General features: G+C 33.4%; 1 protein-coding gene across 1 annotated transcript in view; it reads left to right on the forward strand.

Annotated features, from left to right (window-relative positions):
• Positions 1 to 11,924, forward strand: part of LOC122801257 (fibronectin-like) — a 329,673-nt gene that overhangs the window by 100,127 nt on the left and 217,622 nt on the right. Inside the window, exons 6-8 of the mRNA XM_044070808.1 lie at positions 2,555 to 2,812; positions 5,665 to 5,922; positions 8,776 to 9,033. Of these exons, the coding sequence (XP_043926743.1) occupies positions 2,555 to 2,812; positions 5,665 to 5,922; positions 8,776 to 9,033 (774 nt within the window). The remainder of the gene's footprint in view (positions 1 to 2,554; positions 2,813 to 5,664; positions 5,923 to 8,775; positions 9,034 to 11,924) is intronic.

Consider the following 11,924-nt stretch of genomic DNA (forward strand, 5'->3'; position numbering starts at 1 on the left):
ATCACTTTTGAGTAAAGGCTATTAACTTTTCAGGAAAAGATGTCAGTATTATTAGTTATTGTACTGTTTATGTCAAAATTTTAATTCCAAATGCAAGTATGAACCCATTTGCTCATGCATAGCTGATCTTACATTTGAAGTTGGTTAAAGTAGAACAGAATATATTTAATGAATAACCCTTTTAAAAATAATTCATATACTTAAGAATGCATTGTGTAGTTCTGTTTTCTGATTCTTAGTAGCACATCATGGATAGTTATAAATGGTAGTCTACAGTGGACACCTACTGGTTAATGGCTTCCATTTCATCAAGCTGTATATTTTGTACTCATGATGATCCATAGGCAATGCCATGAATTTAATACAATTTGAAAACTGTACAGTGGCTTTCAGAAGTTGCCTCAAGCAACTATTTATCTTGGCCAGTTTCTTTTGCACTTCTGCCGATCAATTAAATGATCCTTTGAAGCTTTAAATGACCTCAAAATCCCAAAGTATTTTTTCTTAAAAAATGACCTGCACTGTAGCATTTTTCTACAGATTAAGGAACATATCTCTCAATGTCTTAGAGCAAGAAATTTGCACAAAGCCATAAATAATGGTGCGACAAAGTCCCCCAAATAGGGACAGTTTTTAAATATTGTTCTGACAAACTTAAAAGGTTGATAGAATAACAAGGTTTATATTAGCAGGAATATTTTCAGTTGTATGAAGTCTTCAACCCAGATGTCCGTCATTATTTTCTGAGTTCAACCCCTCAATGATATCCCAGAAAACCACACTTTTTGAGAAATAGACCAAACCTATCAGTTAAAAATCTGGACATTCTGCAAAAATCTGTACAGTTGAAAGGTATGTTAAGGAATAACTGTCATACTCTGAATTTTTGAAGCAGAAATCTTCATTAAAGTAAATTATATCAAGAGTACAAATCATTTTTTTATTATCTTTTATTTCTATTTACTTTGTGCAGTTCATTGTTTTAGGCATAGTTCTATTGATTAGATTAGTTTCAATATTTGCTATTACCATTTGAAGGCAGGCCATCATTGAACCAGTATTTCCATTACTGTATGCACTTCATTTTTCATGTCTCAGTTCAGTACAAGCAAACTTTTATAAATGTTTATTGCCAATGCAGAATTTGTGCAATGTCCTGCTTTGGAATCTTACAGAAATTCTAACATAGTACTGAAGCTGCTAAATCCAGTCTGGCTCATCTCTTTATGGCCTGCAATAATGTAAACCTTATAGCCATCTATCAAGTGTCCCTGTGTCCCTATTGTCCCTAAATATGTCCCTACCTGTTCGGAACTCTTAATATCCTGGAGCTTTGAAAGCTGAAAATGAATGCCATTGAATCCAGTAAGTACTCTGTGAGAGCATTCCTCTTACTTGGAGCCACACAGAGAATACTAGGAGTGTCCAGGCTCCACATTTATGGCAGAAAAAAGAAGGCATGCAGAATGCTTTGAAATAATTGGGATAATGAGGGACCTCTCATTTCTCAAATCTTATTCTTCTCTTGACTGACAGTTTTTTAGTGAAGAAGGATTTTCTACTGTCTTAACTGATACCTTAGGATTTTAATAGATTAGTAGCCTGAATCAGGTCCTCTTATTGTTTTCAGAGCTCTAAGCATGTGATATCTTCTCAGTACCACTCACACATAATGTGTTTCCGTATAGTTTTGAGAATTTTTGGAGCTTTATTTCTCCTAATCAGAAGTATGCATTTTTACTAACAGATGCAAAATCATGTGATTATAAGCAATGGTATAACTTTTTTTTAGAATTTTACAAAACAATTGCATTAGGAAGTCCTTTTTATAATCACTGCTGTGAATTTCACTCCTAACATGTCTGAATTAATTAATGTGTCTCTCTGCCTGCATGTTCATGTCAGACCTTTAAGAATACTCTATCAACATAAAAGGCAGTCTTTCCAACATTACACGTTATACATCTAAATCAGATGTTTCTGTGTCCCTGCCATTTGGAGAAGATCTCTCACCCAGTTCACAAAGGAAAATTTTAAATGAAATATTTCCATGTTTTTTTTTTGTCAGGTATTCCCCAGATCGTGTAAAGTAATGTTTTACTACTTTTAGGAAATTGATTTATCTCTTTGATTTACTTCAGATTCAATAACTAAAAACTCATAGTTAGAATGATATGATTGTATTGCTTTATGGTGACTTTTGAAGATTATACTTCTAGAATTTGGTCATAGCATCATTAGAGTATGTATGACTTTATATCGGAAATATCAGCTGATGTCTCAGTTTTCATTTCAAAATTTTCTGGTGGATTGTACTTTGATTACTGATGTACTCAAGCTGCAATATTTTGTATATTGTAGATGCTGGTAAATAGGGATGACCAGGCTTGATGTTATTTGAAAAAATTGTTTATTTCTTTTTCTGTTTTAACTTTTGCAATTTGCCCTTAATTAGATAGTCATCTGTTCAACAGCTTCATTTTCTTAATTTAGCTCTTTTGATTGAATATTTGAGAATTTGTTTAGAGTGCTATATATATTTTCCTTTTTTCAGAGCCGGAAATACCAAGGAACCTTACAATAACAGATACCACAACAACTTCACTGTTCCTGACATGGACTGCTCCAGTAGGACTTCACAGCCACTACATCATTAATATCACTGGAAATTCTTCTGAGAGTATGGTTGTAGAAACTGACTATCTTAACCTCACTGGACTAACCCCAGGAGGAAACTACAGCATCAGTGTTTCAGCAGTTTCGTTTGATGGGACGATTGAAGGGGGAAGTTTATTAGTAAAAGGATCTACCAGTAAGTGGTTTTCCTTTTATATTTTATACAACACTCAGGGTCAATTGCCTTGGTACTACATATTGATTTAGTATGTAAACAGATTCATTTTTCCACTTTTTCTGAAGAGAGCATATGGTATGCAGAGTTTGCTCTGATTTTGAAGTGCTGTTTATCCATAAAATAGGTAGCCTGAAGACTGCTGTAATGATTCTATTACCTGTATTGTTGTGAAGCCACAGAGTTTGGTGCTTCTTGATGTTCTTCATGTTTATAGATTTCTAATAGATTTACAAGGGCTTAAGACAATGTAGTAGTAAATCACTTTTTAGTAAAGGCTATTAACTTTTCAGGAAAAGATGTCAGTATTATTAGTTATTGTACAGTTTATGTCAAAATTTTAATTCCAAATGCAAGTATGAACCCATTTGCTCATGCATAGCTGATCTTACATTTGAAGTTGGTTAAAGTAGAACAGAATATATTTAATGAATAACCCTTTTAAAAATAATTCATATACTTAAGAATGCATTGTGTAGTTCTGTTTTCTGATTCTTAGTAGCACATCATGGATAGTTATAAATGGTAGTCTACAGTGGACACCTACTGGTTAATGGCTTCCATTTCATCAAGCTGTATATTTTGTACTCATGATGATCCATAGGCAATGTCATGAATTTAATACCATTTGAAAACTGTACAGTGGCTTTCAGAAGTTGCCTCAAGCAACTATTTATCTTGGCCAGTTTCTTTTGCACTTCTGCCGATCAATTAAATGATCCTTTGAAGCTTTAAATGACCTCAAAATCCCAAAGTATTTTTTCTTAAAAATGACCTGCACTGTAGCATTTTTCTACAGATTAAGGAACATATCTCTCAATGTCTTAGAGCAAGAAATTTGCACAAAGCCATAAATAATGGTGCGACAAAGTCCCCCAAATAGGGACAGTTTTTAAATATTGTTCTGACAAACTTAAAAGGTTGATAGAATAACAAGGTTTATATTAGCAGGAATATTTTCAGTTGTATGAAGTCTTCAACCCAGATGTCCGTCATTATTTTCTGAGTTCAACCCCTCAATGATATCCCAGAAAACCACACTTTTTGAGAAATAGACCAAACCTATCAGTTAAAAATCTGGACATTCTGCAAAAATCTGTACAGTTGAAAGGTATGTTAAGGAATAACTGTCATACTCTGAATTTTTGAAGCAGAAATCTTCATTAAAGTAAATTATATCAAGAGTACAAATCATTTTTTTATTATCTTTTATTTCTATTTACTTTGTGCAGTTCATTGTTTTAGGCATAGTTCTATTGATTAGATTAGTTTCAATATTTGCTATTACCATTTGAAGGCAGGCCATCATTGAACCAGTATTTCCATTACTGTATGCACTTCATTTTTCATGTCTCAGTTCAGTACAAGCAAACTTTTATAAATGTTTATTGCCAATGCAGAATTTGTGCAATGTCCTGCTTTGGAATCTTACAGAAATTCTAACATAGTACTGAAGCTGCTAAATCCAGTCTGGCTCATCTCTTTATGGCCTGCAATAATGTAAACCTTATAGCCATCTATCAAGTGTCCCTGTGTCCCTATTGTCCCTAAATATGTCCCTACCTGTTCGGAACTCTTAATATCCTGGAGCTTTGAAAGCTGAAAATGAATGCCATTGAATCCAGTAAGTACTCTGTGAGAGCATTCCTCTTACTTGGAGCCACACAGAGAATACTAGGAGTGTCCAGGCTCCACATTTATGGCAGAAAAAAGAAGGCATGCAGAATGCTTTGAAATAATTGGGATAATGAGGGACCTCTCATTTCTCAAATCTTATTCTTCTCTTGACTGACAGTTTTTTAGTGAAGAAGGATTTTCTACTGTCTTAACTGATACCTTAGGATTTTAATAGATTAGTAGCCTGAATCAGGTCCTCTTATTGTTTTCAGAGCTCTAAGCATGTGATATCTTCTCAGTACCACTCACACATAATGTGTTTCCGTATAGTTTTGAGAATTTTTGGAGCTTTATTTCTCCTAATCAGAAGTATGCAGTTTTGTAACAGATGCAAAATCATGTGATTATAAGCAATGGTATAACTTTTTTTTAGAATTTTACAAAAAAATTGCATTAGGAAGTCCTTTTTATAATCACTGCTGTGAATTTCACTCCTAACATGTCTGAATTAATTAATGTGTCTCTCTGCCTGCATGTTCATGTCAGACCTTTAAGAATACTCTATCAACATAAAAGGCAGTCTTTCCAACATTACACGTTATACATCTAAATCAGATGTTTCTGTGTCCCTGCCATTTGGAGAAGATCTCTCACCCAGTTCACAAAGGAAAATTTTAAATGAAATATTTCCATGTTTTTTTTTTTTGTCAGGTATTCCCCAGATCGTGTAAAGTAATGTTTTACTACTTTTAGGAAATTGATTTATCTCTTTGATTTACTTCAGATTCAATAACTAAAAACTCATAGTTAGAATGATATGATTGTATTGCTTTATGGTGACTTTTGAAGATTATACTTCTAGAATTTGGTCATAGCATCATTAGAGTATGTATGACTTTATATCGGAAATATCAGCTGATGTCTCAGTTTTCATTTCAAAATTTTCTGGTGGATTGTACTTTGATTACTGATGTACTCAAGCTGCAATATTTTGTATATTGTAGATGCTGGTAAATAGGGATGACCAGGCTTGATGTTATTTGAAAAAATTGTTTATTTCTTTTTCTGTTTTAACTTTTGCAATTTGCCCTTAATTAGATAGTCATCTGTTCAACAGCTTCATTTTCTTAATTTAGCTCTTTTGATTGAATATTTGAGAATTTGTTTAGAGTGCTATATATATTTTCCTTTTTCAGAGCCTGAAATACCAAGGAACCTTACAATAACAGATACCACAACAACTTCACTGTTCCTGACATGGACTGCTCCAGTAGGACTTCACAGCCACTACATCATTAATATCACTGGAAATTCTTCTGAGAGTATGGTTGTAGAAACTGACTATCTTAACCTCACTGGACTAACCCCAGGAGGAAACTACAGCATCAGTGTTTCAGCAGTTTCGTTTGATGGGACGATTGAAGGGGAAAGTTTATTAGTAAAAGGATCTACCAGTAAGTGGTTTTCCTTTTATATTTTATACAACACTCAGGGTCAATTGCCTTGGTACTACATATTGATTTAGTATGTAAACAGATTCATTTTTCCACTTTTTCTGAAGAGAGCATATGGTATGCAGAGTTTGCTCTGATTTTGAAGTGCTGTTTATCCATAAAATAGGTAGCCTGAAGACTGCTGTAATGATTCTATTACCTGTATTGTTGTGAAGCCACAGAGTTTGGTGCTTCTTGATGTTCTTCATGTTTATAGATTTCTAATAGATTTACAAGGGCTTAAGACAATGTAGTAGTAAATCACTTTTGAGTAAAGGCTATTAACTTTTCAGGAAAAGATGTCAGTATTATTAGTTATTGTACTGTTTATGTCAAAATTTTAATTCCAAATGCAAGTATGAACCCATTTGCTCATGCATAGCTGATCTTACATTTGAAGTTGGTTAAAGTAGAACAGAATATATTTAATGAATAACCCTTTTAAAAATAATTCATATACTTAAGAATGCATTGTGTAGTTCTGTTTTCTGATTCTTAGTAGCACATCATGGATAGTTATAAATGGTAGTCTACAGTGGACACCTACTGGTTAATGGCTTCCATTTCATCAAGCTGTATATTTTGTACTCATGATGATCCATAGGCAATGTCATGAATTTAATACCATTTGAAAACTGTACAGTGGCTTTCAGAAGTTGCCTCAAGCAACTATTTATCTTGGCCAGTTTCTTTTGCACTTCTGCCGATCAATTAAATGATCCTTTGAAGCTTTAAATGACCTCAAAATCCCAAAGTATTTTTTCTTAAAAATGACCTGCACTGTAGCATTTTTCTACAGATTAAGGAACATATCTCTCAATGTCTTAGAGCAAGAAATTTGCACAAAGCCATAAATAATGGTGCGACAAAGTCCCCCAAATAGGGACAGTTTTTAAATATTGTTCTGACAAACTTAAAAGGTTGATAGAATAACAAGGTTTATATTAGCAGGAATATTTTCAGTTGTATGAAGTCTTCAACCCAGATGTCCGTCATTATTTTCTGAGTTCAACCCCTCAATGATATCCCAGAAAACCACACTTTTTGAGAAATAGACCAAACCTATCAGTTAAAAATCTGGACATTCTGCAAAAATCTGTACAGTTGAAAGGTATGTTAAGGAATAACTGTCATACTCTGAATTTTTGAAGCAGAAATCTTCATTAAAGTAAATTATATCAAGAGTACAAATCATTTTTTTATTATCTTTTATTTCTATTTACTTTGTGCAGTTCATTGTTTTAGGCATAGTTCTATTGATTAGATTAGTTTCAATATTTGCTATTACCATTTGAAGGCAGGCCATCATTGAACCAGTATTTCCATTACTGTATGCACTTCATTTTTCATGTCTCAGTTCAGTACAAGCAAACTTTTATAAATGTTTATTGCCAATGCAGAATTTGTGCAATGTCCTGCTTTGGAATCTTACAGAAATTCTAACATAGTACTGAAGCTGCTAAATCCAGTCTGGCTCATCTCTTTATGGCCTGCAATAATGTAAACCTTATAGCCATCTATCAAGTGTCCCTGTGTCCCTATTGTCCCTAAATATGTCCCTACCTGTTCGGAACTCTTAATATCCTGGAGCTTTGAAAGCTGAAAATGAATGCCATTGAATCCAGTAAGTACTCTGTGAGAGCATTCCTCTTACTTGGAGCCACACAGAGAATACTAGGAGTGTCCAGGCTCCACATTTATGGCAGAAAAAAGAAGGCATGCAGAATGCTTTGAAATAATTGGGATAATGAGGGACCTCTCATTTCTCAAATCTTATTCTTCTCTTGACTGACAGTTTTTTAGTGAAGAAGGATTTTCTACTGTCTTAACTGATACCTTAGGATTTTAATAGATTAGTAGCCTGAATCAGGTCCTCTTATTGTTTTCAGAGCTCTAAGCATGTGATATCTTCTCAGTACCACTCACACATAATGTGTTTCCGTATAGTTTTGAGAATTTTTGGAGCTTTATTTCTCCTAATCAGAAGTATGCATTTTTACTAACAGATGCAAAATCATGTGATTATAAGCAATGGTATAACTTTTTTTTAGAATTTTACAAAACAATTGCATTAGGAAGTCCTTTTTATAATCACTGCTGTGAATTTCACTCCTAACATGTCTGAATTAATTAATGTGTCTCTCTGCCTGCATGTTCATGTCAGACCTTTAAGAATACTCTATCAACATAAAAGGCAGTCTTTCCAACATTACACGTTATACATCTAAATCAGATGTTTCTGTGTCCCTGCCATTTGGAGAAGATCTCTCACCCAGTTCACAAAGGAAAATTTTAAATGAAATATTTCCATGTTTTTTTTTTTTGTCAGGTATTCCCCAGATCGTGTAAAGTAATGTTTTACTACTTTTAGGAAATTGATTTATCTCTTTGATTTACTTCAGATTCAATAACTAAAAACTCATAGTTAGAATGATATGATTGTATTGCTTTATGGTGACTTTTGAAGATTATACTTCTAGAATTTGGTCATAGCATCATTAGAGTATGTATGACTTTATATCGGAAATATCAGCTGATGTCTCAGTTTTCATTTCAAAATTTTCTGGTGGATTGTACTTTGATTACTGATGTACTCAAGCTGCAATATTTTGTATATTGTAGATGCTGGTAAATAGGGATGACCAGGCTTGATGTTATTTGAAAAAATTGTTTATTTCTTTTTCTGTTTTAACTTTTGCAATTTGCCCTTAATTAGATAGTCATCTGTTCAACAGCTTCATTTTCTTAATTTAGCTCTTTTGATTGAATATTTGAGAATTTGTTTAGAGTGCTATATATATTTTCCTTTTTCAGAGCCTGAAATACCAAGGAACCTTACAATAACAGATACCACAACAACTTCACTGTTCCTGACATGGACTGCTCCAGTAGGACTTCACAGCCACTACATCATTAATATCACTGGAAATTCTTCTGAGAGTATGGTTGTAGAAACTGACTATCTTAACCTCACTGGACTAACCCCAGGAGGAAACTACAGCATCAGTGTTTCAGCAGTTTCGTTTGATGGGACGATTGAAGGGGAAAGTTTATTAGTAAAAGGATCTACCAGTAAGTGGTTTTCCTTTTATATTTTATACAACACTCAGGGTCAATTGCCTTGGTACTACATATTGATTTAGTATGTAAACAGATTCATTTTTCCACTTTTTCTGAAGAGAGCATATGGTATGCAGAGTTTGCTCTGATTTTGAAGTGCTGTTTATCCATAAAATAGGTAGCCTGAAGACTGCTGTAATGATTCTATTACCTGTATTGTTGTGAAGCCACAGAGTTTGGTGCTTCTTGATGTTCTTCATGTTTATAGATTTCTAATAGATTTACAAGGGCTTAAGACAATGTAGTAGTAAATCACTTTTGAGTAAAGGCTATTAACTTTTCAGGAAAAGATGTCAGTATTATTAGTTATTGTACTGTTTATGTCAAAATTTTAATTCCAAATGCAAGTATGAACCCATTTGCTCATGCATAGCTGATCTTACATTTGAAGTTGGTTAAAGTAGAACAGAATATATTTAATGAATAACCCTTTTAAAAATAATTCATATACTTAAGAATGCATTGTGTAGTTCTGTTTTCTGATTCTTAGTAGCACATCATGGATAGTTATAAATGGTAGTCTACAGTGGACACCTACTGGTTAATGGCTTCCATTTCATCAAGCTGTATATTTTGTACTCATGATGATCCATAGGCAATGTCATGAATTTAATACCATTTGAAAACTGTACAGTGGCTTTCAGAAGTTGCCTCAAGCAACTATTTATCTTGGCCAGTTTCTTTTGCACTTCTGCCGATCAATTAAATGATCCTTTGAAGCTTTAAATGACCTCAAAATCCCAAAGTATTTTTTCTTAAAAAATGACCTGCACTGTAGCATTTTTCTACAGATTAAGGAACATATCTCTCAATGTCTTAGAGCAAGAAATTTGCACAAAGCCATAAATAATGGTGCGACAAAGTCCCCCAAATAGGGACAGTTTTTAAATATTGTTCTGACAAACTTAAAAGGTTGATAGAATAACAAGGTTTATATTAGCAGGAATATTTTCAGTTGTATGAAGTCTTCAACCCAGATGTCCGTCATTATTTTCTGAGTTCAACCCCTCAATGATATCCCAGAAAACCACACTTTTTGAGAAATAGACCAAACCTATCAGTTAAAAATCTGGACATTCTGCAAAAATCTGTACAGTTGAAAGGTATGTTAAGGAATAACTGTCATACTCTGAATTTTTGAAGCAGAAATCTTCATTAAAGTAAATTATATCAAGAGTACAAATCATTTTTTTATTATCTTTTATTTCTATTTACTTTGTGCAGTTCATTGTTTTAGGCATAGTTCTATTGATTAGATTAGTTTCAATATTTGCTATTACCATTTGAAGGCAGGCCATCATTGAACCAGTATTTCCATTACTGTATGCACTTCATTTTTCATGTCTCAGTTCAGTACAAGCAAACTTTTATAAATGTTTATTGCCAATGCAGAATTTGTGCAATGTCCTGCTTTGGAATCTTACAGAAATTCTAACATAGTACTGAAGCTGCTAAATCCAGTCTGGCTCATCTCTTTATGGCCTGCAATAATGTAAACCTTATAGCCATCTATCAAGTGTCCCTGTGTCCCTATTGTCCCTAAATATGTCCCTACCTGTTCGGAACTCTTAATATCCTGGAGCTTTGAAAGCTGAAAATGAATGCCATTGAATCCAGTAAGTACTCTGTGAGAGCATTCCTCTTACTTGGAGCCACACAGAGAATACTAGGAGTGTCCAGGCTCCACATTTATGGCAGAAAAAAGAAGGCATGCAGAATGCTTTGAAATAATTGGGATAATGAGGGACCTCTCATTTCTCAAATCTTATTCTTCTCTTGACTGACAGTTTTTTAGTGAAGAAGGATTTTCTACTGTCTTAACTGATACCTTAGGATTTTAATAGATTAGTAGCCTGAATCAGGTCCTCTTATTGTTTTCAGAGCTCTAAGCATGTGATATCTTCTCAGTACCACTCACACATAATGTGTTTCCGTATAGTTTTGAGAATTTTTGGAGCTTTATTTCTCCTAATCAGAAGTATGCATTTTTAGTAACAGATGTAAAATCATGTGATTATAAGCAATGGTATAACTTTTTTTTAGAATTTTACAAAAAAATTGCATTAGGAAGTCCTTTTTATAATCACTGCTGTGAATTTCACTCCTAACATGTCTGAATTAATTAATGTGTCTCTCTGCCTGCATGTTCATGTCAGACCTTTAAGAATACTCTATCAACATAAAAGGCAGTCTTTCCAACATTACACGTTATACATCTAAATCAGATGTTTCTGTGTCCCTGCCATTTGGAGAAGATCTCTCACCCAGTTCACAAAGGAAAATTTTAAATGAAATATTTCCATGTTTTTTTTTTGTCAGGTATTCCCCAGATCGTGTAAAGTAATGTTTTACTACTTTTAGGAAATTGATTTATCTCTTTGATTTACTTCAGATTCAATAACTAAAAACTCATAGTTAGAATGATATGATTGTATTGCTTTATGGTGACTTTTGAAGATTATACTTCTAGAATTTGGTCATAGCATCATTAGAGTATGTATGACTTTATATCGGAAATATCAGCTGATGTCTCAGTTTTCATTTCAAAATTTTCTGGTGGATTGTACTTTGATTACTGATGTACTCAAGCTGCAATATTTTGTATATTGTAGATGCTGGTAAATAGGGATGACCAGGCTTGATGTTATTTGAAAAAATTGTTTATTTCTTTTTCTGTTTTAACTTTTGCAATTTGCCCTTAATTAGATAGTCATCTGTTCAACAGCTTCATTTTCTTAATTTAGCTCTTTTGATTGAATATTTGAGAATTTGTTTAGAGTGCTATATATATTTTCCTTTTTTCAGAGCCTGAAATACCAAGGAACCTTACAATAACAGATACC

The sequence above is a fragment of the Protopterus annectens genome, chromosome 4.part1 (genome assembly GCF_019279795.1).
Source record: "Protopterus annectens isolate FY-2018-M chromosome 4.part1, PAN1.0, whole genome shotgun sequence".
Classification (NCBI taxonomy): domain Eukaryota; kingdom Metazoa; phylum Chordata; order Ceratodontiformes; family Protopteridae; genus Protopterus; species Protopterus annectens.